Consider the following 25327-nt stretch of genomic DNA (forward strand, 5'->3'; position numbering starts at 1 on the left):
GGGGCGGGACCAACACGCGCAGGCGCGCGGCGGGGCCGGGGACCGGGGCGGGGTCGGGGCCTGCGTGCTCGCGCCGGGGATGACGCGGGAGGGCGGCAGCGGCGGCAGCGGGAGCGCGCCCGTTGCAAGATGGCGGCGGCCATGCTGGGCCCCGGGGCTGTGTGTGCGCAGCGGGCGGCGGCGCGGCCCGGAAGGCTGGCGCGGCGACGGCGTTAGCCCCGCCTTCGGCCCTTCTTCGCGGCCGCTCCCTCCGCCTCTTCCTGCCTTGCCCGAGATGGATCTGCCCGTGGGCCCCGGCGCGGCGGGGCCCAGCAACGTCCCGGCCTTCCTGACCAAGCTGTGGACCCTCGTGAGCGACCCGGACACCGACGCGCTCATCTGCTGGAGCCCGGTGAGGGCAGCGCGCGGGCGCGGGGCCCGTGGGGACCGGGAGGGAGCAGAGCCGCGGCGGACGGCGCGGGAGGGCTGCGGGGAGGGGCCCTGCCGCACCTCAGCTTTTGCGCGGTGAGCCTGCCCTGCCCCCGCCAGAGAAGGACGGCGGGTCCCGAGCTTGCTCAGACCCAGAGCCTTAAGTTGGGAAAGCGGCCACGAGACCCACACTCGGTTCAACCCCTGCCCCAGCGAAGTTTCCCTGGGATGGGGAGAATGGGGCGTCTGTTGTATTGGGCTTCTGCTAACTGTTGGGCGGTTGCGGAAGTGTCCGCGCTTAGGGCAAGCACCCGGCTTCGCCAGCGGACGCTGTGCCCCAGAGGACATCGGCGTCCCCAGGGGACAGCCTACGGGGTGCTGGGTCGGCAACTATTCGGAGAAAGTCAGGACTTGGCACGTGAAGCGGAGGGCGTTGCTGTAGTGGAACAGGAAAGGCAGTGGAAACAGAAAGTAAGACGTCATGAAGCTTCAGGTTGATCTCAAGCCCGTTTCCGAATCCCAGATCTGGGTTTCCCAAGAGTTTTGTTTTTCATTCCTTTTGGGGCGTCTTTATTCGTGTCTCTGTCTTCAGTTGCCTGGCAGCAGGCTTGTTTACATGGTCCGACCCTGCAAGACCGGACAGCTCCGGTTTGCAGAAGTAAATCAGTGATTGTCTGGAGTTGGAGATCAGAATCTGCTGTTCACATCCCGGCTGTGACGTCGTGTCCGGTGAGGGGCAGAGCCACAGCCTGTGGCTGGCAAGTGATGGCCTGAAGAAGGGCCACACTGGCCAAGCGGGGTGACTCTTGCCTGTAATCCTAGCACTTTGGGAGGCGGAGGCGGGTGGATCACTTGAGGCCAGGAGTTCGAGACCAGCCCGGACAATATGGCAAAACCCCAACTCTACTAAAAATACAAAAAATTAGCCAGGCGTGGTGGTGCTTGCCTGTGGTCCTAGCTACTTGGGAGGCTGAGATAGGAGGACTCCCTGAACGTGGGAGGCAGAGGTTGCACTGAACCGAGATCCCGCCACTGCAGCCTGGCAAAGAGTGAGACCCTGTCTAAGAAGAAAAAGAAAAAAGAAAGGCCACTGATCATTGGGAGCTTTTGGAGGTACCATGACAGGCAGGATGCCACCAAGCATGTGTGGCCTCCCGGGAGCTAAGACCCCAGAGTTCTTCAGGCTCTGCTGAGTGCCTCCCATTTGCACAGCCTCTTTATGCTGTTAGGAATGAAGAAAAGTCTGAACTGAAGCTTCCCCAGGCAGGAGGCCAGGTTTTCTGCTTCTTGGGTTTACTGAGGCTCTGCTTTACCTACAGAGTGTTTGAGAATAAAAAGAAGACTGGAAATCTTTGCTCTTGTTAGAAACACTTTGTGTGTGTCCTGCTGACACCTCTGTTGGCCTTCCCATCCCCAGGTCCCATTAAGGCGCAGTGCACCTTCCTGGAGGCTGGCTTCATTTCACCATCTCTTCATTCTAGACCTTGGATTCTTGTGCAAAGGAAATACTCCCAGGTTTCTGTCTTCTTTTATCTGTCTTTTTCTTTTTTTTTTTGAGACAGAGTCTTGCTCTGTCGCCCAGGTTGGAGTGCAGTGGTGTGATCTCGGCTCACTGCGACCTCCACCTCCCGGGTTCAAGCAATTCTCCTGCCTCAGCCTCCCGAGTAGCCGGGACTACAGGTGCGTGCCGCCACACCCGGCTAATTGTTGTATTTTTAGTAGAGATGGGGTTTCACCACAGTGGACAGGCTGGTCTGGAACTCCTGACCTCAAGTTATCCACCCACCTTGGCCTCCCAAAGTGCTGGGATTACTGGTGTGAGCCACTGCACCCAGCCCTTCCTTCTTTTTCTTATTCCCCTTAACCCTCAGAAGTTAAGGGGAATAACTCCCCCATTGGGGGAGGGGCATCCAAGATTATCTGGGATATTCTAAGCTTAATCCTACTAGCATGATCTGTCCTGTCCCGTAATCTGCTTGCTGTTTCTGCTTAAAGATTATGAGATGTGTGGGTTAGGGCCCTGTGTACTCTTTTTTGGGACTGAGGCATGTTCTGGGCAGGGCTTTTGAGCAAGGGAGGCAGGTTTGATGAGGCCCGTAGCCAGCCTCCACTCCACTCACAGGTGCGCCACCTGTGGATCTGTTCTCCCTGGTGAGGGATGGGGAGCCAACTGGAATGTGAGTGTTTGGTTCCACCTGGTCAGTATGAAGTGGCAATGGTTGGTGCAGGATGTAGCACTGGGGGCGAGCACGGCAATGAGACAGAAACACTGACTTAAAACTGGAAGGAAGCCCTTCTCCAGGCTGCGCAGGGGGCTGCAGAGCTTTCTGTTGCTGGCTGCCTGGCCTAGAGAGAGGAGATGATCATCCCATCCTGTGGCTTTGAGAGCACTCACACAAGCCCTGAGGACTCCCTGTCGGCAGAGTCCCAACAGGGGACCCTCCCACAAATCTACTGCCCAGGCCCAGCTGGCTCTCGGAGGCCTTGAGAAGGCCCTGGTGCTCTTGCTCTCTGCTGCCTTCTCTGGGAGAGTCTCCTTCTGGCTCAGAGTCTTACCACCATTCTGCCAAGAAAAACCCTCCCTGTTTGACACAAGAAGATGAGGCAGAATCACAAGCATGGTGACTAACTCTCAAGGCTGAATAACCTGGGGGAGACCGAGGCCCAGAAACTGGCCAGTAACTTTACTGAGCCTGGCCAGGAATGGGACCAGGTCTGGACAACAATTGCACGTCCCCTCCCTGGCCTGAGATGAGGACTCCCACTGCAGCCACTGGAGACAGAATGCCGGGTCACTGCCCAGGACACCCCATTGGTGAGGACTGTGGCAGCTGCCCCATCCCTGTGGTGTTTGATTTCCCACCCCCCACCCCAGACCTTCATTCCCATGAGCACCCCACCCACACAGGCAAGGGCCTTGAGGGGACCCAGCAAGTCGTGGAGGACAGCACAGCCTTGGAGAGGAAATGTGTCAGCCACAAGGTTATGATCCCGGGAGATCCACATAAGAGCATGGTGTGCACATGGGTGGTCCTCCCTCAGCCAGCTTCTCAACAGCTTATCCCAAAGGTGCACCTGGATCCAGTACCACTGAGACCCAAAGACGGAGTTGGGGAACTGAATACCTGGACTGACAGGCAGCTCCATAGAACTGAGACCCATGAGACCCGAGACCCGCAGCCTCCCTGCCCCGTGCCCTGGTGCCGGCCCTCAGCCCAGCTTCCTCGTCTGCATGCAGCAGGTCCTCTGTCCACCAGCGGAGGCTCTTCTAGGGCCTTGCTGGGCTGCAGCTGACTCAGGAGGGCAGCAGCCTCTTCAGAGAATTTGACAGCATGGAGAACCAAACAAAAGCAGAAAGTGAAGGCTCAGAACTGGGTTCATCATCATCTCAGTTTTTTACAAGCTATGATTTTGTCCCATCTTTATTAACAAGATAAGGAAGTATGAAAAGTAATCTTGACATCTGAGATGGTGAGATTACAGCCCCAGGAACCACCCAGCTGGCTGAGGAGCCTGAGAACAAGGCACAGCCACATGACCTGTGCCAGACAAATGCTAGAATGATGGCCACACAGGTTAGAATGAACCCAGGTAGACGGAGGCCTCAGGATCAAGGTGAGGCCAGAGGGGGCACCTGGGTGCAAAATTTAAGGAAGCACCTTTTTTTTTTTTTTTTTTTTTTTTTAAACAAGGTCTCCCTCTGTTGCCCAGGCTGGAGTGCAGGGCTATGATTGCAGCTCACTGCAGCCTCTGCCTCCCGGGCTCAAGTGATCCAGTCACCTCAGCTGAGTCACTGGGACTACAGGCTCGCACCACCAGACCTGGCTTTTTTTTTTTTTTTTTTTTTTTAAAGGTTTTAGTAGAGAGGGTCTTGCTGTATTGCCCAAGCTAGTCTGGAACTCGTGGGCTCAAGCCATCCTCCCACCTCAGCCTCCCGAAGTGCTGGGATTACAGGCTTGAGCCACCACGCCTGGCCCTGAGGCATTCCTTTTTAAGACCCACCTGCATTTGGATGGCGCTGAGAGTGGAGGCCTCCTTAGATGTGGGCTCCTGGACGCTTCTCTGTCTTCACCTGGCCCCAGCCTCATGGGTGCAGCTCCCTTCTCTTTGGCAGCAGGAAAGACTCTAGAAGGATGTGCTGAAACCCTGGGGCTCCCTGAGACTGACTGAGCTAGAGATCACCAAGGCCCTCAGCCTATCCCGGGAGAGAGGTCCATTGAAAGCCAGTGGTCAGATGGCCGTTGTGGAGGGTCTCTGGGTGGACAGTTGGGAGCAGAGTGGTCCCTGCAGTGAGGCAGGGGGCAGGGCATGAGTGGTCCCTGCAGTGAGGCAGGGGGCAGGGCATCCACTCATAAGCACACAAGGAGTTGCAGAAGCAGAGCCGACCTGGCCACGCTCAGTCACTCAGACCCTGGCCACAGATCGTGTCCGGAGCTCCCACGGCAGGCAGGGCCACCCCTGCTTCCCTGGTTCTGAGAGCTGCCAAGACCCAGCAGGCCCACTGGCCCCGCCCTGGAAGATCTGGTGTTTGGCCCAAGATGCTGGAGGCCCCACAGCAGCAGCTGTGAGAAGTGCTGCAGGGTCTGGAGGGCCTGATGTGTGCCCGGAGCAGAGTGCCTCCTGGTGTGGCCATAAGAAGACACACAGCTGGGGCTGGTCGTGGTGGCTCACGCCTGTAATCCCAGCACTTTGGGAGGCTGAGGTGGGCGGATCATGAGATCAGGAGGTCAGGAGATTGAGACCATCCTGGCTAACACGGTGAAACCCCGTCTATACTAAAAAATACAAAAAACTAGCTGGACGTGGTGGTGGGTGCCTGTAGTCCCAGCTACTTGCGAGGCTGAGGCGGGAGAATGGCGTGAACCCAGGAGGTGGGGCTTGCAGTGAGCCGAGATCGTGCCATTGCACTCCAGCCTGGGCGATAGAGCGAGACTCCATCTGAAAAAAAAAAAAAAGAAGGCACACATCTGTCCTCATACAGCTTCTGTGCATAGCACGAGGTTAAGCTTGCTCTTTGTCCTGTTCCATCTGTAGCCATTCAGGTAGATGGCATAATTTTCACTTTATAGATAAGAAAACCAAGGCTCTGGATGTGAAGAAGCTTCACTAAGTGCTGGAACATGGTGAAACCAACTCCAGAGTCCGTGCTCCCTCCCCGAGGGGTCCAGCTGCCACTCAGCGCCCGGCACCATGCCTTTCCCAAGTAGTGCAGCAGGGGCTCACCCATCCCACTGGCCCTCTTAGTTAGACCCCAGCCACCTGTGGAGTGAGTGAGTGGTATTTCTGGTTCATAGTCAGAACTGTATTTTGGATTTTCCCACAAGTGTTCTCCTTCCCCTTCCATAGAGATAGACAAATATACACACACAGGTATAGATCTATAAACACTATAAAAGGCAGGCTCTGGCCGGGCGCGGTGACTCACACCTGTAATCCTAGCACTTTGGGAGGCCGAGGAGGGCAGATCACATGAGGCCAGAAGTTTAAGACCAACCTGGCCAATATGGTGAAACCTCGTCTCTACTAAAAATACAAAAATTAGCCATGCGTGGCACAGCCAGTAACCCCAGCTGCTTGGGAGGCTGAGGCACAAGAATCACTTCAGCCCCAGAGGTGGAGGCTGCAGTGAGCTGAGATCGAGCCACAGCACTCCAGCCTGGGCGACAGAGCAAGACCCTGTCTCAAAAAGTAAATAAAAAAAAATTTAAAAGGCTCTGTGCTGTAGCCTCCTGTGTTTCCTCTGCCCTGGATGGTGTGGTGGGGGGGTGCGGTGAGGAGGGGCCCAGGGCACAGAAGGGCTGGGCTGCAGTGGCCTCCTGGGGGGAGGGCAGATGCCTCCAGTGCCCCGTGCCCACCCAGCTGCACAGGCTAGTGTTTGCTCAGTCCTTTATTGAGGGACCAGGGATGGACAGCCTGGCCCTGGAAGTCTCTCAGTTTTGGAGGAGTCAGCCTTTGTGCAGGGAGAGCTGGAGAGGGGTCGGTGGGGCTCACAGTGCCTTCCCGGAGGAAGCAAGCAGCTCCCATCGGGTATATCGAGGGCTGTTGGCTCCAGGGTCTCCTCAAGGTCTGGCAGGTGGAGGGGAGGCTGTCTAAGGAAAGGAGGTGGTCCCAAATGTCTCAAGGCACCTGGCAGCACTGGCTGCTGCTGCCTCAGCCTCCTCCCTATGACCCTGTGGGCCATGGTGAGCAGCGGTAGCCACCACACTTGTGCACGGCAGCCAGTGACGAGATGTAATGAGAGATGAGGGCGATTGTGCTGCTCTTGGTCCTTGTGTGGCGAGAACACGCTGGAAGCTCCTCCGGAGCGGAAACAAGAAGAGTGTTTATGAGAAAGATGCAGCTGGCTCAAACGTGGACAGAACTAGGCCAGGGAACGGGGCCACAAAGTCAGCCACTTTCTCTGCACCTGCTCGCGCTTCCCGCCTGCCTCACTGCTTCCATGCCCCGACCCCGGTGGTCCCCGCTCCCCACACGTGGGCTGCAGCTACTCACACACGCGCTCCCACTGCTCCTAAAGCCCATACTCCCGGGACCCGGAGAGGGAACAGCCAGCCAGCCCAGCCCAGGAGCCCAGATCACCCGTCAGCAGATACAGCTTTGACTTGGCAGGAGGCTGGAACAAGAGGCTTGTGGCCTGGGCTCTGGGGCCACCTTGTAGAATATGGCACTGTTCACGTTTTGGGCCAGGGAGCCCTCTGAGAAGATACTCAGAGACACAGACACTTTCTATGTAAGGTGTCCCTGCAGGCAGGATCTCAGGTCCTTCACAGTGCTGCGGAAAATGAGGCCACAGGCTCCAAGTTTACTGCAAGCTGCGGGGTTTGCTGACACCTACACTTCTCAGCGTGTGGCATCTCGCACCAGCCAGGGGCCTCCCATTTCCAGTGGCAGGTTTTCATGATATCCAGTTATGACCTGTGACTCCTCCAAGAGGCGCCTGTGGTCAGCAGAGGAGGAACCTTGTTCCACTGAGGCAGGAAGATGAGACACTGGGTTCTCTGATGGGTTCACCAGCAGACCCTGTGAAATTCATAATGGCCCCTAAGGTAGGGGTTGCCTGACATGTTCAACTTGGATTTAACCCTTAAGGCATAAGAAACCACTGAACAATGTTCAGACATTAGAAAACTAGGGCCGGGCACGGTGGCTCACGGCCGTAATCCCAGCACTTTGGGAGGCCGAGGCGGTTGGATCACCTGAGGTCAGCAGTTCAAGACCAGCCTGACCAACATGGTGAAACCCCGTCTCTACTAAAAATACAAAAAAAAAAAAAATTAGCCAGGCGTGGTGGTGCGTGCCTGTAATCCCAGCTACTCGGGAGGCTGAGGCAGGAGAATCACTTGAACCTGGGATACGGAGGTTGCAGCGAGCTGAGATTGTGCCACTGCACTCCAGCCACAGTTCGAGAAACTGTCTCAAAAAAAAAAAGAAAGAAAAGAAAAAGAAAACTGGTGAGGACTGAGGTAAACCAGCAAATTGTCCAGGCTCTCTATGTGGAGGCAATTTGCAGACTCACGTGCAGAGAACCCAACAAACCCAGAGTTTGGGGAAGCTGAGGCAGCTAGAATTTGTGGGGTGTGGTGCCAGAAAGGAAGGAGTTACGCCCAAAAAAAAGAGTTCCAGCAATCTGAGCATGAACCCGCTTGCATCTTGGGTTGGATCCGATTTGCTGGTGCACACACCAGTTTCACACAGTGAAACCTCATGGAGCTGGACCAAGAGCAACTTGAAGGGGAAGAATAAGTATAAGGGGACAGATGAGCAGGACTCACACAGGGCCGTGGTGATTTCAGTTCCCACCAGCCAGAGTACAGAAGCCACTTTAAATACACGGAGCATTCATGAGACCTTAGAGGAACCACAGCCTGGAAGTGGTGCAGAATAAGCTGGAGAGGAAAGGCCACTCCACATGCCGTGGAAACAAGTGCAAGGCGAGCCCTGGAAACACCACTGCCTGCTAGCACGGAGTACACACAGCACTCTTGAGAAGAAGACAGAAGCCAGGCGAAGCGGCTCACACCTGTCATCTCAGGTGTGATGAGGCCGAAGCAGGCGGATCATCTGAGGTCAGGAGTTCAAGACCAGCCTGGCCAATATGGTGAAACCCTGTCTGTACTACAAAAAATTAGCCATGTGTGGTGATGGGCGCCTGTAGTCCCAGCTACTTGGGAGGCTGAGGCAAGAGAACCACATGAGCCCGGGAGGCAGAGGTTGCAGTGAGCCGAGATCGCATCACTGCACTTCAGCCTGGGCAACAGAGCAAGACTCCGTCTAAAAAAAAAAAAAAATTTCACATCCGGAATCTAATCAGTCACGGGCAGACAAGCCAAGGCAGAAAGATGGACTTGTCACTGGAGGGGGATAGTTCAGTAGCAGGCCCGGTTTTGATAGGATTAGCTGACAAAGACAGTAAACAATTATAAAAATGTTCCCTGTGCTCAAGGAAATAACGCAAAAATGTGACTGAGGGCCGGGCACGGTGGCTCACGCCTGTAATCCCAGCACTTTGGAAGGCCGAGGCGGGTGGATCACGAGGTCAGGAGATCGAGACCATCCTGGCTAACATGGTGAAACCCCGTCTCTACTAAAGATACAAAAAATTAGCCGGGCGTGGTGGCGGCCGCCTGTAGTCCCAGCTCCTCCGGAGGCTGAGGCAGGAGAATTGCTTGGACCTGGGAGGTGAAGCTTGCAGTGAGCCAGGATCGTGCCACTGCACTCCAGCCTGGGTGACAGAGTGAGATTCCGTCTCAAAAAATAAGAAAACATGACTGAGAAATGGAAGATACAGAAAAGAAGCAAGTTGGACAAAATGTCACTGGAACTAATCTCCCAAGTAGAAGAATTCCACGTTGTTTACTGAGGTAGTTCTCCTTCGAGGAGGTGATGCTTAACTCCTCACTCCAGAAACCTGGGCTGCACCTAGTGACCCCCTTCCAAAGAGCAGAGCACAGAAGCAGGAGGAGCAGCTTTCCAGTGGAGACCTCCAGCAACACAGCCTCACCAGGGGCGACGCTCACCATCAGCAGTGACATGCGTATCACTGTTGTGTACTCTTTTTTTTTTTTTTTGAGACGGAGTCTCGCTCTGTCGCCAGGCTGGAGTGCAGTGGCGCAATCTCGGCTCACTGCAACCTCCACCTCCCGGGTCCAAGCAATTCTCCTGCCTCAGCCTCCCACGTAGCTGGGACTACAGGCGCCCGCCACCACGCCCGGCTAATTTTTTGGTATTTTTAGTAGAGATGGGGTTTCACTGTGTTAGCCAGGATGGTCTCAATCTTCTGACCTCGTGATCCGCCCACCTTGGCCTCCCAAAGTGCTGGGATTACAGGCGTGAGCCACCACGCCCAGCCTGTTGTGTACTCTTGATAGGATGATGAGAACAGCACTCTCTTGGATCTTCCTCCCAAAAACATACGTAACCCCAGCTAATGATGAAAAAACATAACACAAATCCAAATTGAGAGACATTCCACAAACTATTTGATGAGTCCTCAAAATTGTCAAGGTTCTCAAAAACTAGGCAAGTCTGAAAGGTGTCAGAGCCAGTGGAACTGAAGGAGATGTGACAACTGGATGGATTTTGGATGATGTCCTGGAGCAGAGGAAGGATTGGGTTAACAGCTAAGGAAGCTAAATAGAATGTGGGTCCTAGTTAACAATGTGTCTAATGTTCTTGAGACAAATGTACCACACAAAGGCGGGATGTTAATGATGGGGGACACTGGTGTAGGGCATGTATTCTAAAGTAAAAAGGGGGTTCTTCAGAGTCATCGGAGCAGTTTAACAAAACATTAGAAACTTCAGAAGAAAAGATTCCTGAACTAAAAGCAATGGAAACTATCCACAGTGATGTACAGAGAGAAAAAGGACTGCAAAAACTTAGCCGAGATTCAAGGAGATAATATCATGTGGTCTAACGTATTTGAGGTTCCAGAAAACAGTGGGGAAGAGAATACAGAAATACGACCAAAAGGCCAGACATGGTGGCTCCTGGCCAAGATCCCAGCACTTTGGGAGGCTGAGGTGGGTGGATCGCTTGAGCCCAGGCGTTCAAGACCAGCCTGGGCAACATAGCAAGACCTTGTCTCTATAAATAATACAAAAATTAGCTGGGTGTGGTAGTGCCTGCCTGTGGTCCCAACTACTCAGGAGGCTGAGGCAGGAGGATCAATCTGAGCACACGAGGTGGAGGCTGCAGTGAGCCATGATCGTACCACTGCACTCCAGCCTGGGCAACAGAGCCCTGTCTCAAAAAAAAAAAAAAAAAAAAAATTATGGCCAAAATTTTTCCCAAAGTTTTGAAAAGCTGTAAGCTCACAAATCCAAGAATATCGGTCTTAAGCAGGATAAAACCAAAACCATATCAAGGCACATTATACAATCAAAGTGCTGGAACAGGCTGGTGAAGAGAAAATCTTAGAAGCATCCAGAAGAGGCTGGGCGCGGTGGCTCACACCTGTCATCCCAGCACTTTGGGAGGCCGAGGTGGGCGGATCACCAGATCAGGAGGTCGAGACCATCCTGGCTAACATGGTGAAACCCCGTCTCTACTAAAAATACAAAAAACTAGCCGGGCATGGTGGCGGGCTCCTGTAGTCCCAGCTACTCGGGAGGCTGAGGCAGGAGAATGGCATGAACCCAGGAGGCGGAGCTTTCACTGAGCTGAGATCGCACCACTGCACTCCAGCCTGGGGGACAGGGTGAGACTCCATCTCAAAAAAAAAAAAAAAAAAGGCATCCAGAAGAGCCATGCATGATGGTGGCGCCTGTGGTGCCAGCTACTCAGAGGCTAAGGTGGAAGGATTGCTCCCAGATAGGGCAACATAGCCTGGCCAACATGGTGAAACCTTGTCTCTACTAAAAATACAAAAACTAGCTGGGTGTGGTGGCGCGCGCCCGTAATCCCCACTACTCGGGAGGCTGTGGCAGGAGAATCTCTGGAACCCAGGAGGCAGAGGCTGCAGTGAGCCGAAACTGCGCCATTGCACTCCAACCTGGGTGACACAGCGAGACTCTGTCTCCAAAAAAAAATTTTTTTTTTTGCAACTCAGGAAGACAACGATTTAAAAAAAATAAAAAGCAGGCCGGACACCGGGGCTCACGCCTGTAATCCCAGCACTTTGGAAGGCCGAGGCAGGCGGATCACAATGTCAGGAGTTCAAAACCAGCCTGGCCAATATGGTGAAACCCTGTCTCTACTGAAAATACAAAAATTAGCTGGGCGTGGTGGCAGGTGCCTGTAGTCCCAGCTACTCAGGAGGCTGAGGTGGGAGAATCGCGTGAACCCGGGAGGCAGAAGTTGCAGTGAGCCGAGATCGCGCCATTGCACTCTAGCCTGGGCAGTAGAGCGAGACTCTGTCTAAAAATAATAATAATAATAATAAGTAAAAGGCAAGTGGCTGAGCATGGTAGCTGACACCTGTAATCCCAACACTTTGAGAGGCCAGTGCGGGTAGATTGCTTCCACTCAGGAGTTCGAGACCAGCCTGGGCAACATAGGGAGACCCATCTCTACAAAAAAAAATGAGCCCGGTGTGGTGGTGTGCTCCTGCGGTCCCAGCTACTCGGGAGGCTGAGGTGGGAGGATCTCTTGATCCCAGGAGGTAGAGGTTGCAGTGAGCCCAGATCACACCACTGCACTCCAGGCTAGGTGACAAAGCAAGACTCTGTCTCGAAAAAACATATATTGAAAAAGGCAGAAGATTTGAACAGATACATCAAAAAAAGACATATAGCAAATAAGCACTTGAACAGATGCTCAGCATCATTAGTTGTCAGAGAAATGCACACGAAAACCTCAGTGAGAGCGACTAGAACAGCCAGGTGCTGAGGAGGGCGTGGAGCCCCTGGAACTCACCTGTGCTGCTGAGAACACAAATGCTGCATCCGCTTTGGAAAGCAGCTTGGGAGCTGCATGTGAGATTCAGCATTTACCACACGGCCAGCAGTTCCGCTTTGGTTATTCTACTCCAGAGTTTCCACTGGGGGTCCTTTATGATTTCATCTCTTTTATCATTTTTTTGGTATAGATGGGGGTCTCGCTATTTGGATTGTTGTTGCAGGCGTGTTTGGGGTTTTTGAGCAGTGGTAGTGTCTGAGGTCAGTCAGGGTTGTTCTGGCCCCAGCAGGGCTCTTCGTAGCTTTCCCTTTGCAGGTGAACAAGCCTGTGGTTTCACTTGTTTCTCTTAATTTAGAGAAGCTATTGTTTCCAAGAGCAATCTTGGGCTGAACTTTCAAATAAAATGAGTTTCCTCGGGTAGCTTCAGAGCTCTTTCCTTACGGGCGGCCTCTCTCCCCAGGCTGATTCTCTGCACCACCCCTCTGGACACTGGGCAAGACAGCAGCCTCTGATCTTCTTGGCCTGGCTTTCCCAGCATGGGTGCTCTACCCTACTGTTTTAACCTAGAAAGCCTGAATTGTGTTTAAAACTTGTGGTTTTTAAGGCCAGGCACAGTGGCTCATGCCTGTAATCCCAGCACTTTGGGAAGCCAAGGTGGGTGGATCACTTATGGTCAGGAGTTCAAGACCAGCCTGACCAACCTGGTGAAAGCCTGTCTCTACTAAAAATATAAAAATTAGCCGGGCGTGGTGGCACATGCCTGTAATCCCAGCTACCCAGGAAGCTGAGGCAGGAGAATCGCTTGAACCCAGGAGGCGGAGGTTGCAGTGAGCCAAGATGGCACCACTGCACTCCAGCCTGGGCAACAGAGCAAGACTCCATATCAAAAAAAAAAAAATTGTGGTTTTGAAAATGCTTTAATTAGGTGGGAGCTGCGGGAAGGGTGATCAGCGACCTGGGTGTCCTCAGCCTGCTGTGGTGGGGTAGAGTCTCCTCTCTGAGGCGTGGGCAAGGCGGAGGAAGGGAGCCCCTGGCTTCTTGGCATGCACCAGGATCTTAGTCTCTTCAACTTGGAGTTGGTGAGGATGTGAAACTCTGGTGGTCTGCCCAGCCCATGAGATCCAGGAAACCTTATTTGGGAATTGAGGGGAGAAGGGTCCCCATCTTCCTGCTCCCCTCTCCCTGAGTGTAGTACCCATCATGGCGAGCTGGGGTGAGAGGGAAAGAGGAGGCTGAGGCTCAGATGCCACCAGGCTCAATGTTCGTACCAGGTGTCAGTAGATTTTACTCCATAAGTGTTTATCTGTTACATGCCTTTAGGACAGTTTTGAGACTTTAAATAGTTTAAGCTTTGCTTGTTTCACAGGAAGTACTTCCACGAAGCTCCTCACATTGCTGTTCCAGAAGTGGAAATCTCTCCGTTTTCAAAGCATAGTTTTGCCGGATATTGAATTTTTATGTTTTGTAGAGATGGGGTCTCGCTATGTTGCCCAGGCTGGTCTCCAACTCCTGGCTCAAGGGATCCTCCTGCCTTGGCCTCCCAAAGTGCTGGGATTACAGGCATGAGTCACTATACCCGGCCAATATACAAAGATTGAGTGGCAGGGTCTTTTATTTTAATGCTTTTATTTTATTTGTTTTGGTTTGTTTTTGTTTTTTTGGAGATGGAGTCTCGCTCTGTCGCCCAGGCTAGAGGGCAGTGGCACGATCTGTGCTCACTATAAATTCCACCTCCCGGGTTCAAGCAATTCTCTTGTCTCAACCTCCCAAGTAGCTGGGATTACAGGCATGAGTCACCACACTGAAATTTTTCCATTTTTAGTAGAGGCGGGGTTTCACCACGCTGGCCAGGCTGGAACTCCTGACCTCAAACGATCCACCCACCTCAGCCTCCCAAAGTGTTGGGATTACAGGCATGAGCTACCACACCAGGCAACCAGGCATTTTAATCCTTTTTTTTTTTTTTTGACAGTCTCACTCTGTCCCCCAGGCTGGAGTGCAGTGGGATGATCTCGGCTCACTGCAACCTCTGCCTCCCGGGTTCAAGCGATTCTCCTGCCTCAGCCTCCCGAGCAGCTGGGACTGCAGGCACATGCCACCATGCCGGGCTAATTTTTATATTTTTAGTAAAGACAGGGTTTCCCCATGTTGGCCAGGCTGGTCTCGAATTCCTAACCTCAGGTGATCTGCCTGGCTCAGCCTCCCAAAATGCTGGGATTACAGGTGTGAGCCACCATGCCCGGCCGTATTACACTTTTTGTGGTGTCTCACAGGTCTCTGAGGCTCTGCTCATTTTTGTTTTTGTTTTTATTTTTTTGAGACAGAGTCTCTTTCTGTCGCTTGGCTGGAGTACAGTGGTGCAATCGCGGCTCACTGCTACCTCTGCCTCCAGAGTTCAAGCGATTCTTTTGCCTCAGCCTCCCAAGTAGCTGGGATTACAGGCACACGCCACCATGCCCAACTGATTTTTTTTGTATTTTTAGTAGAGATGGGGTTTGACCATGTTGGCCAGGATGGTCTCGATCTCTTGACCTCGTGATCCGTCCACCTTAGCCTCCCAAAGTGCTGAGATTACAGGCGTGAGCCACCGCGCCCGGCCAGCTCGTCTCCTTATTCCTTTCTTTTTTTCTCCTACTGGACCACCTCAATTGACTTATCTTCATGTTTGCTGACTCCTTCTCCTAGTCAGATCTGCTCTTAAGCCCCTCTGGTTAACTTTTTTTTGTTTTGTTTTGATTTTTGAGACGGAGTCTCGCTCCGTTGCCCAGGCTGGAGTGCAATGGCGTGATCTCAGCTCACTGCAACCTCCGCCTCCCGGGTTCAAACAATTCTCCTACCTCAGCCTCCTGAGTAGCCGGGATTACAGGCATGAGCCACCACGCCTGGCTAATTTTGTATTTTTAGTAGAGACGGGGTTTCTCCATGTTGGTCAGGTTGGTCTCCAACTCCTGACCTCAGGTGATCCGCCTGCCTTGGCCTCCCAAAGTGCTGGGATTACAGGCGTGAGCCACCACGCCCGGCCCCTCTGGTTGACTTTTAGTCTGAGTTATTATACTCTTCAGCTCCATAATTTTGATTTCGTGCTTCTTTACAATTTTTATCTCTTTATTGATACTCTCTGATAAGATGTCATTCTCATACTTTAGTTCTTCAGATGTGGTTTCCTTTAGTTGTTTGAACATATTTGAAGTGATTGACTTAAAATCTTTGCCTCGTAAGTCCAATGTCCAATGTTTTGGCTTCTTTGGGGACAGTTTCTATTGATTGCCTTTTTTTTTTTTTTTTTTTCCTGTGTATGGGGTATGGGTCCTAGCTTCTTGTTTCTTTGCATAACTCTTTTTTTTTTTTTTAACTAGAGTTTTTTGTTTGTTTGTTTTTGAGTCTGTTACCCAGGCTGGAGTGCAGTAGTTCGATCACAGCTCACTGCAGCCTTCACCTCCGGAGCTCAAGGGATCCTCCCTCCTCAGCCTCCTGAGTAGCTGGGATGATAGGTGTGCGCCACCATGCCCATTTAATTTTTGTATTTTTTCTAGAGACGGGGTTTTGCCTTGTTGCCCAGGCCAGTCTCCAACTCCTGAGCTCGAGCAACCCACCCGCCTCGGCCTCCCAAAGTGCTGGGACCGCAGGCGTGAGCCAGCGCAGCTGGCTGGAAAACTGAACCTCTCATTGGTTGAGAGTGGCAGCTCTAGAGCTGGGACTCCCCCACCTCCCCAGGATTTGTCATTGCTGCTGTTTGTCGTGGTTGTCTGTCAGGTAGCTTTCGCCACTAATTCTGTAAAGGTTGTGTTCTTTCTTGTTCGTGGCCACTGCAGTCTCTGTTCAGTTAACTAAGGTAGGTGGTGATGGGGCAGAAATGTTCTTGAATGCCTGGACCCATTGAGTCTCCCGTCTTTTCTGGGGGCTGTGTGTGTGTGTGTTGGGGACGCCTTCAGCACTCGGCCAGGCAGTGGACAACCCAACTGTATGCCTGACTTCCTGCTTACGCAGAGCCTCAAGGTCAGCCAGAAGTGAGAGCTCGGGGCTGGCTCAGGTCTTTCCTGAACATGGGCACGGCTCACACATGTACACGGCTGCAAGATGTCCTGGAATATCTCAGAGCTTTTCAGAGCCCCCAGTGGTGCCTCCTTCTCCCCAGCTGCCAGGCACTGCCTCAGTCAGCCACAGCGTTCAAAAATCACCTCTAAAGGTTTCAACAAGCACAGCTCGGCAAACAGCTTTTTTATTCAGGAGAGCTTCAGGTCAAATCAGAGACAGCCTTGGGAGTGGACTCTTAGGCCAGAGGCTGACAGTCCTCTGGGAACGGGGCCCTGGAGGAGCCCAAGCTCTGGCCCACCCCGCGGCGGCTGCCAGGACGCTGGTTCCCACGGGGACTGCAGCTGTTAGTTTTTAAGGCTGTAGATGGAGTGGGAATAGGGCATGTAAAATGCCACAAAGCCTGGCCGGGCACAGTGGCTCACGCCTGTAATCCCAGCACTGCAGGAGGCCAAGGTAGGCGGATCACTTGAGGTCAGGAGTTCGAGACCAGCCTGGGCAACATGGTGAAACCCCATCTCTACTGAAAATACAGAAATTAGCCGGGCGTGGTGGCGCCTATAGTCAGCTACTCGGGAGGCTGAGGCAGGAGAATCGCTTGAACTCGGGAGGCTGAGGCAGGAGAATCGCTTGAACTCGGGAGGCTGAGGCACGAGAATCGCTTGAACTCGGGAGGCTGAGGCACGAGAATCGCTTGAACTCGGGAGGCTGAGGCACGAGAATCGCTTGAACTCGGGAGGCTGAGGCACGAGAATCGCTTGAACTCGGGAGGCTGAGGCACGAGAATCGCTTGAACTCGGGAGGCTGAGGCAGGAGAATCGCTTGAACTCGGGAGGCTGAGGCACGAGAATCGCTTGAACTGGGAGTCAGAGGCTGCAGTGAGCCATGTTGGTGCTGGTGCACTCCAGCCTGGGCGACAGAGCAAGACCTTGTCTCAAAAAAAAAAGTTCACAAAGCCCACTGTTCTTACTAAGATTCAGCTGTTTTTCTTGAATAAATGCTCCCCATGCTACTGTAATTCTTTGGTTAATTTTCAGAGTTCTGGAAAGTTGGCTTGGCGCTTTTCGCCGTCTCTCTCCTGCTGCCTTGGGGTCCTCTCCGTGACCGTTTCCCTCCCTGACACGTGCACACCCTGTGTATTTCACATCTCTATGTTGGAAAGCAGTTCTCCACTTCTAGTGCCACACCACGGGGGTCTTTCTGGCTTTTTCCCTGTTTGCATCTGCAGCTCTGTTCCCTGGCAGGGAGAAACCTGCCCCACTGCCCTTCACCAGTTTCTTCACTGAGTCAGCTGCCCCTTCCTATGCAGACACCCCTCACCTCTCTCTGGCCCTGCTTCAGGCCCCCCTTCCCCACCGTGTGGGCTTCTCGCTGTCCCCTAAGCCTTCGATGCCCCCTCTGAGCCACTGCAGCCATGGCCAACAGGGATGCCTCCCTCGCCAGCTCCTCCTGATAGCTCTGGGCCTGAGCTCGGGAGAGAAATGGAAGAGGAAGAGTATATGCAGTGTTTGACTGTCTCTGTTTCTTGTCTCACGTCACAAAACAAGAATGAATTTGGATTTCTGAAGGCAACTGTGTTTTCCTTGGGAGTAATGAAATTAGGGCTCCATTTCCTTCGGTGTTCCTAAGAGAAATGTCCTGCTTAAACAGGTGCTTTGTGAGTGGAAACGTGGCTTTCTCTAGAAGCCCTGGGGAGGGGCTTCCCGACTGAGAGGAAGGCCCCGCATCTGCCCACTGCCCAGTCCTGGGCCTCACAGTGAGGATGCAGGTCATGCTGCACAGATGAGGCCCGTGTGGCAGGTGGTCCCAGGAACGAACTCACCTCCCGCCAGCCCCCCTGGGCCTCCCATGGCCCCAGCCCCATCAGGTGGAATGTGCACTGCCTGCGTTCCAGAAGGGGCGGCCCGGGGAAGGGGCGGCTTGGGCACGCTGCCCCTCACCACCACACGTGACCCACCCATGTCTCCCTTTCAGAGCGGGAACAGCTTCCACGTGTTCGACCAGGGCCAGTTTGCCAAGGAGGTGCTGCCCAAGTACTTCAAGCACAACAACATGGCCAGCTTCGTGCGGCAACTCAACATGTGTGAGTGCTGCCTCCAGGCAGCGCAGGGGTGCGGGAGGCAGACCTGCAGATGGCGGGACCACAGCAGGAGGACCCTGTGGATGAAGGACGGGGCGTCCTGTGCTGGCCAAGGGCATGGCGTGGGACCCTGCAAGCCTGGGGCCGGGGGCAGCTGCCTCTTCCATGGGGGAGGGTCCTTGTGGGTATGAACCTGGGGTCCCCAGGGAAGAACCGTGAAGCCAGAGCTGTACTCCACATGTGTCGGGCACGGAGAGCCCTGTGGGGACACAGGGTCTCCCTTAGACCAAGGCCACCCGGCCACCCAGGCATGGGGCTCTGAGGGGCAGGGCAAGGTCTGACCGTGGCCAAGCCCTGCAGCAGCCTCCTGGAGCAGTGGCCGCTCTTCAAGGGTTCTGGTCCCGCCCTGAGACAGAGCCACCCCCTTCCCTGTCATGTGCAGATGGCTTCCGGAAAGTCGTCCACATCGAGCAGGGCGGCCTGGTCAAGCCAGAGAGAGACGACACGGAGTTCCAGCACCCATGCTTCCTGCGTGGCCAGGAGCAGCTCCTTGAGAACATCAAGAGGAAAGTGACCAGTGTGAGTGCCAGCCCCGCACCCTCGCCCGGTCTTGCCTGCCACAGCTCTCCCCGCCCGCACCTCCCTGAGAGCTCCCACCCCAGCCTGCCCCTTCCTGAGGGACCTGGCTGCAGTGGACGAGCCTGAGCCTGCCAAGCTCCTGGGCTGCTCCAGTGACTCCTGTCCCTCTCGGGAATCCAGGTGTCCACCCTGAAGAGTGAAGACATAAAGATCCGCCAGGACAGCGTCACCAAGCTGCTGACAGACGTGCAGCTGATGAAGGGGAAGCAGGAGTGCATGGACTCCAAGCTCCTGGCCATGAAGCAGTAGGTCCCACACCAGCACTGTGGGCCGCAGTGGGTCCTGCTGCCCACCAGGAGGCCCCGGGTGCTGTGGGGGCAGGGCCCTGACCGGGGCCAGATGCTCAGCTCCACCCTCCCGCTCCACGCAGATCTACCCTAGGCGTCTGCCCCAGCCCCGCCGCCCGTGGCTGCTGCAACAGCTCTGGGGCCAGCCGTTTTCCACGTGCAGAAGAGGGTTGGGAGGGTCCCCTGCTCTGCACATCCCCAGCGCCCTCTGAGCCATCGGCTTCTGCCTGGCTCTGAGCTTGGTGGGACCAACCAGCCTACTTTTGAGGACAAGCCCTGCACAGCAGACCCATCCCACCTGCCTCCGGCCTGGGGTCAGACCCATCTCAGGCCCTTCCTGGAACCTCTGCCCCACACTTGCCTGGGCCCATGGAGCTAGCCCCCCGGCCCCTCCTCACTGGGACCCTGCGGCTCTGGGGAAGCCTTAGCAGGAGCCTAACACACGGTGGCACCTGAGAAACTGAGGCAAGCCCACCTCGGAAGGCCAGCTCAGGTCTCACATCCACTTTGGGGCTCCAGGCATGCGGGAACCCCAATGCCAGTACGGCGTCCTCGGCTCCGTGCACCAGGCGCTCTTGACCCCCACGTCACGGAGGAGGCCTTGGCCTCAGACTCTCCTGCATGGGGTCCAGCAGGAGCCACCGGTTTTGTGATTCCTGGAGTCCGGCCACATGGACCTGGCCTACCAAGAAGACTCAGGCTTGACAGTGCCCAGCCTCCCAGAGCAGCCTTCCCTACCCCGTGGGGCCACCTCTGAGCCACTTCCAGGCCTGGCGAGGGCCCTGAGCACCTACAGGACATGGGACAGCCAGTGTCGCGGCCTGAAGAACTGTCCTCCCTTAACCTGGCTTCTCAGGCCTTGGAAGGGCGGCTCAAGGGTCTGCTCCTGGCCTGTGTCCAAGGCAGCCCTCCAGGTGTTGGCTAGGATGGATGCCAGGATCCGGGTGCACCTGGCTCGCATGGATCCATCCCCAACACCCTACCTGACGCCGGGTGTCCCTGGCAGGGAGGGGCAGTGGGACCAGCAAGCCCTGGCCCTGGCCTCCAGTCCTTCCACACACAAGTTCTTATCCTGGGGTGGGCCAGGCCAGACATGGTCACACTTACCCCTGCTCCTGCCTGGGGGACAGGGAGGGTCTGTGGGGCTCCCTCAGCCCTGGGGCTCATGGGATTGGGCCCCACTGACCCAGCCTGGTCTGTTGCAGTGAGAATGAGGCTCTGTGGCGGGAGGTGGCCAGCCTTCGGCAGAAGCATGCCCAGCAACAGAAAGTCGTCAACAAGGTGGGGGCAGGGCCAGAGGGCCGGCGGGGGCCCCACAAGGGCCAGGGTGACTGTGTCCTTTCTCCCCACAGCTCATTCAGTTCCTGATCTCACTGGTGCAGTCAAACCGGATCCTGGGGGTGAAGAGAAAGATGTGAGGTTTTGGGGATGCCTGCATCCACCACCCGGGGCCCAGGGCTGTCCCCCTCCTCTGTCAGCTGTGCCCCAGGTACCCCAAGGTGGGGGGTGGTGGCTGACCTGCACCCTTCCCCGCAGCCCCCTGATGCTGAACGACAGTAGCTCAGCACATTCCATGCCCAAGTACGGCCGGCAGTTCTCCCTGGAGCACGTCCATGGCTCGGGCCCCTACTCGGTGAGTGCCGGAGACAGGGCACCCACCCAGGCATGCAGGCGGCAATGGGGTGGGTTTCCCCTGCCGGCACTGCATGGACCTCCTGCCTTTGATTGCAGGCCCCCTCCCCGGCCTACAGCAGCTCCAGCCTCTACGCCCCCGATGCTGTGGCCAGCTCTGGACCCATCATCTCCGACATCACCGAGCTGGCTCCTGCCAGCCCCGTGGCCTCCCCTGGCGGGAGCATAGACGAGAGGTGGGGGCCGCATCACCCCAGCCATCCTGTCCCCCAACGAGGCGAGCCCCTGTGGGCCCAGGGCAGAGTTGGGGATGAGGTGGGGCTGGCCAAGACGCCAGCTAACCTGGCCCCCCTCGTGTCCAGGCCCCTGTCCAGCAGCCCCCTGGTGCGTGTCAAGGAGGAGCCCCCCAGCCCGCCTCAGAGCCCCCGGGTAGAGGAGGCGAGTCCCGGGCGCCCATCTTCCGTGGACACCCTTTTGTCCCCGACCGCCCTCATTGACTCCATCCTGCGGGAGAGTGAACCTGCCCCCGCCTCCGCCACAGCCCTCACGGATGCCAGGGGCCACACGGACACCGAGGGCCGGCCTCCCTCACCCCCGCCCACCTCCACCCCTGAAAAGTGCCTCAGCGTAGCCTGCCTGGACAAGTGAGTGCCGCCCACCCACGGCCCCACCCACAGTGCCTGGATGCACAGCCCTGGGCTTCAGTTCCAATTGTCCCAGTGGACTGAGCAGGGCAGCTGGCGAGGCAGGACCCTACCCCCAACCTTGGAGCTCGGGGCTGGGGAGGGAGACAGGTGCCAGCCAGATCACCCCACAGTCCCAAATGCCACAGAAGCCAAGGGCGTGTCCGGACAGGCTGCTGGGCCCTGCTCTCAGCCACCCCTCCTGATGCCACCACCCTTGCCACAGGCCACGGGTCCTGGCAGGTCATGCTGCCCAGACACATGGCAGGAGATGGTGAGCAGGGCCCGGCCTCCACACTCCCAGACCCTGCCCAGCCCCCGCCTGCAATGGGGGCTCTTGTTTTTGTATCTTGCAGTTTGGCTCGCACTTCACAGATGTCTAGGGTCGCCCGCCTCTTCCCCTACCCCTCTTCCTGTCCGCATGGCCAAGTCCAGCCAGGGTTAGCGCCGACCCCACTGGGGAGGGAGGAGGGCCCTGCCAGAGCTCGGGCCCTCCCACACAGCCGTGGACCAGACCCAGCCTGGCCGGGCATGAGCGTCAGGCCTGGGCGGAAGCGGCCGGGACCCCTCTGTGGTGGGGGCTCAGTGTCATCATGGCTTCCCTGGCCACGGGCCTGTGGTCATTGCCTGTGACAGGGATGACGGGGACAGGCCTCCCTGGTCTGGCACGGCCTCTGGTGCTGGCAGGATCCAGACTGCGGTGCTGACTGCACTTCCTGTCAGGCAGGGTCTCCGGGGCACCTCCGGGACCCAGCCTGGCTGCCAGTCCCATGGCCCAGGTGTGCCCCGTGGCCTAGGGCTTTGTTGGTCACAGCCACCAGACCGTGGGTCTCATCCCCACAGCAGCACCAGGGCAGGGACTGAGCCACCCACACACTGAGCACAGCCCCAGCCGTTTTCCCAGTGCAACGGGAAACCTCACCAACCCTGAAAACTGAAATCCCTGATCCTTGTGCTAGAGCTGAATATGCCCCTTGTCTCCTGGGTCCACTGCCACCAGGGCCTCCAGGCCCTCATGGCAAAGGGATGCCCAGCATGGGCCCAGCCGCACCCCTGCAGGGCACAGAGCCTCCACCACCTTCCAGGCCGTCCTCGAATGCGCTGCCCCCTCCAGCCTGTGCAGGCGTACACGGGGGTGCAGCTTGGGGGATACAGTCAAGGGGAGCCCTTCTCCCACAGGAGGACATTGGGGTGTGGGGCCTGGGGCACTGGTTCAGGTACCCCCTTATCCCGGGCCAGGAATGAGCTCAGTGACCACTTGGATGCTATGGACTCCAACCTGGACAACCTGCAGACCATGCTGAGCAGCCACGGCTTCAGCGTGGACACCAGTGCCCTGCTGGACGTGAGTCGAGCCCCGCCTCCCCGCCCTGCCCCGCCCCGCCCCCGGGTGCTGTTCTGACTTCCCTCCCTCCTCCGCAGCTGTTCAGCCCCTCGGTGACCGTGCCCGACATGAGCCTGCCTGACCTTGACAGCAGCCTGGCCAGTGTGCGTAGGCGGGCGGGGGGTGAGGGGGAATGAGACCAGCAGGAGTGCTCACAATACCATCTCCTCCACCCCACAGATCCAAGAGCTCCTGTCTCCCCAGGAGCCCCCCAGGCCTCCCGAGGCAGAGAACAGCAGCCCGGATTCAGGTGAGCCAAGTCCCACCAGCCCCATCTCTGCCCCCAACCCCCACTGCCTTGACACCCCCACCCCCACAGGGAAGCAGCTGGTACACTACACAGCGCAGCCGCTGTTCCTGCTGGACCCCGGCTCCGTGGACACCGGGAGCAACGACCTGCCGGTGCTGTTTGAGCTGGGAGAGGGCTCCTACTTCTCTGAAGGGGACAGCTTCGCAGAGGACCCCACCATCTCCCTGCTGACAGGCTCGGAGCCTCCCAAAGCCAAGGACCCCACTGTCTCCTAGAGGCCCTGGAGGAGCTGGGCCAGCCATGGCCTGCCCACCCCCACCCCCAGTGCAGGGCTGGTCTTGGGGAGGCAGGGCAGCCTCGCGGTCTTGGGCACTGGTGGGTCGGCCGCCATAGCCCCAGTAGGACAAACGGGCTCGGGTCTGGGCAGCACTTCTGGTCAGGAGGGTCACCCCGGCCTGCCAGTCTGCCTTCCCCCAACCCCGTGTCCTGTGGTTTGGTTGGGGCTTCACAGCCACACCTGGACTGACCCTGCAGGTTGTTCATAGTCAGAATTGTATTTTGGATTTTTACACAACTGTCCTGTTCCCCGCTCCATAGAGATATACAAATATATACACACAGTGGATGGACGGACAAGACAGGCAGAGATCTATAAACAGACAGGCTCTATGCTGTGGTTCCCATGTGTTTCCTCTGTCCCAGGCTGGTGCCGTGGGTGGTGGTGCAATGAGGAGGAGCCCAGGGCACAGAAGGGCCGGGCTGCAGTGGCCTCCTGGGGGAAGACGGATGCTTGCAGCTAGCCCCATGCCTGCCCAACTCCACAGGACCAGCGTTTGCTCGCAGTTCTTTATTGAGGGACCAGGGGTGGGCACCTTGGCCCTGGGGGTCTCTGGTTGTCACAGGACCACCAGGAACCCCCTTCCCAAGGTGTCTGCACTCAGGGACAGGTGATGCAGGGCAGGCACACTGTCTTCCTGTCACAGCCAGCACCCTATGTAGGCACAGGCAACGAGAGCCTGTCCCATAGCTTTAGGGTTCTCCACTCAGCCTGGTGGAGGAAGGGAAGGGGGCCTGCGGTGGGCAGTGGAGCAGGCTTTGCCGCTTTATCTGGCAGCAACAGCTTGTTCTCAAGCTCCATTGGCCAACTGATGGGGAGAGGCACAGGAGCCTATGTGGGATGGAGGAGTCGGCCCCACACCTGTCCCTCAACCAGGAGCTCACCCACTACTGCCATCCTCAGCAGGGCCCAAGGAGATGCCTTCCACCTCAGGGCCCACCAGGCCCCCACTGGGGTAGAGGGAGGATACCACCAAGGTAGCCTACCCTCCCCTCACACCACCAGTCCAGCAGGTTGCTGATGAGGCCCCCGGTGCAGTCCTGGGACCCCGTGCAGGGCCTCCTCAAACACCTGCCTTGTTGGGCCATAGCTGCAGGTCTGGGGACACCAGGGCCTGGTCCAGTCTTGGGGTCTTTAATCAAGCAGTCACCCCAGCAAGGTAAGGCAGCAGCAGGGCCATGGGGTTACCCCTGACCTCCCGCTACCACCAAGGGGGGCCCCATCTATCCAGCTTGGTGGATTGCAGGGCCTAGGAACAAAGTGTCCTGAAGGCTGCAGGGCTGCACTGTCTGCACTGCCCAGCCTGGTGCCAGAAGAGCAGAGGGCAAGGCAGGCCTAGGGATCAGGGGTGCCCCAACCTCGTGGAGGGCAGCTGAGAGCCACCAGCCCACCTGTCTGCCCAGGTTCCATGTGAAGGAAAGAGGCTGCCAACCCGAGCCCTGCCCCAAGGCAAATAGCCATGGACATAGCCATTGTGTACCGTAGCCCGTCGGCTCACCAGACCCACACCAGAAAGGCCCTGTGGACTGCCCATCCCTGGGCCATCCTGGCTGGAGCCCACTTCCAGCAAACCCAGGGCGACCTCTTCCCAAGCTGAAGCTGAGCATGGTGGGTGCAAGTTGACCATCCTGCACTCAGGGCCAGAGTGCTGATTCCCCCACACCCAGCAGGAGTAGCACCAGGAGAGGACGCCTGAGCTGAGCTTTTCTAGGTAGGGGAGTGTGGGGAATGGGGGCGTCTGCCTGGCCTTGCACTCC

General features: G+C 56.5%; 2 protein-coding genes across 4 annotated transcripts; one reads left to right on the forward strand and one right to left on the reverse strand.

Moving 5' to 3' along the window:
- Nucleotides 1-55: 55 nt before the first annotated feature.
- HSF1 (heat shock transcription factor 1) lies at nt 56-23902 on the forward strand. Of its 3 annotated transcripts, XM_024251031.3 has the most exons (14): nt 64-391; nt 18253-18361; nt 18801-18937; nt 19118-19242; nt 20490-20565; nt 20637-20698; nt 20821-20917; nt 21016-21152; nt 21279-21560; nt 21956-22039; nt 22839-22944; nt 23022-23087; nt 23164-23233; nt 23303-23902. In XM_024251031.3, exons 1-14 carry the CDS (start codon nt 80-82, stop codon nt 23506-23508), a joined length of 1869 nt encoding a protein of 622 aa, XP_024106799.2. In that variant the 5' UTR covers nt 64-79; the 3' UTR covers nt 23509-23902. The 3 variants fall into 3 exon arrangements, with proteins under 3 accessions (XP_002819601.3, XP_063583031.1, XP_024106799.2); XM_002819555.5 differs by lacking the exon at nt 21956-22039 and having other exon boundaries at nt 56-391; XM_063726961.1 differs by lacking the exon at nt 21956-22039 and having other exon boundaries at nt 57-391; nt 23164-23902.
- LOC103891413 (uncharacterized) lies at nt 23811-24751 on the reverse strand (the record flags this gene model as incomplete). The annotated part of the gene is given in 3 exon segments (XM_009244201.4): nt 23811-24171; nt 24174-24500; nt 24503-24751. Coding segments are annotated over 3 exon segments (618 nt in total), but the record flags the coding sequence as incomplete, so codon positions are not given.
- Between the last annotated feature and the right edge of the window lie 576 nt (nt 24752-25327).

The sequence above is a fragment of the Pongo abelii genome, chromosome 7 (genome assembly GCF_028885655.2).
Source record: "Pongo abelii isolate AG06213 chromosome 7, NHGRI_mPonAbe1-v2.0_pri, whole genome shotgun sequence".
Lineage (NCBI taxonomy): Eukaryota > Metazoa > Chordata > Mammalia > Primates > Hominidae > Pongo > Pongo abelii.

Bases quoted from the DNA above. Each gene is read 5' to 3' on its own strand.
- HSF1 (XM_024251031.3), top strand. From the start codon at position 80: ATGACGCGGGAGGGCGGCAGCGGCGGCAGCGGGAGCGCGCCCGTTGCA. The intron at 21,153-21,278 runs GTGGGGGCCGCA...CCTCGTGTCCAG, and splicing joins GGCGGGAGCATAGACGAGAG to GCCCCTGTCCAGCAGCCCCC. The intron at 22,945-23,021 runs GTGAGTCGAGCC...CCTCCTCCGCAG, and splicing joins ACACCAGTGCCCTGCTGGAC to CTGTTCAGCCCCTCGGTGAC.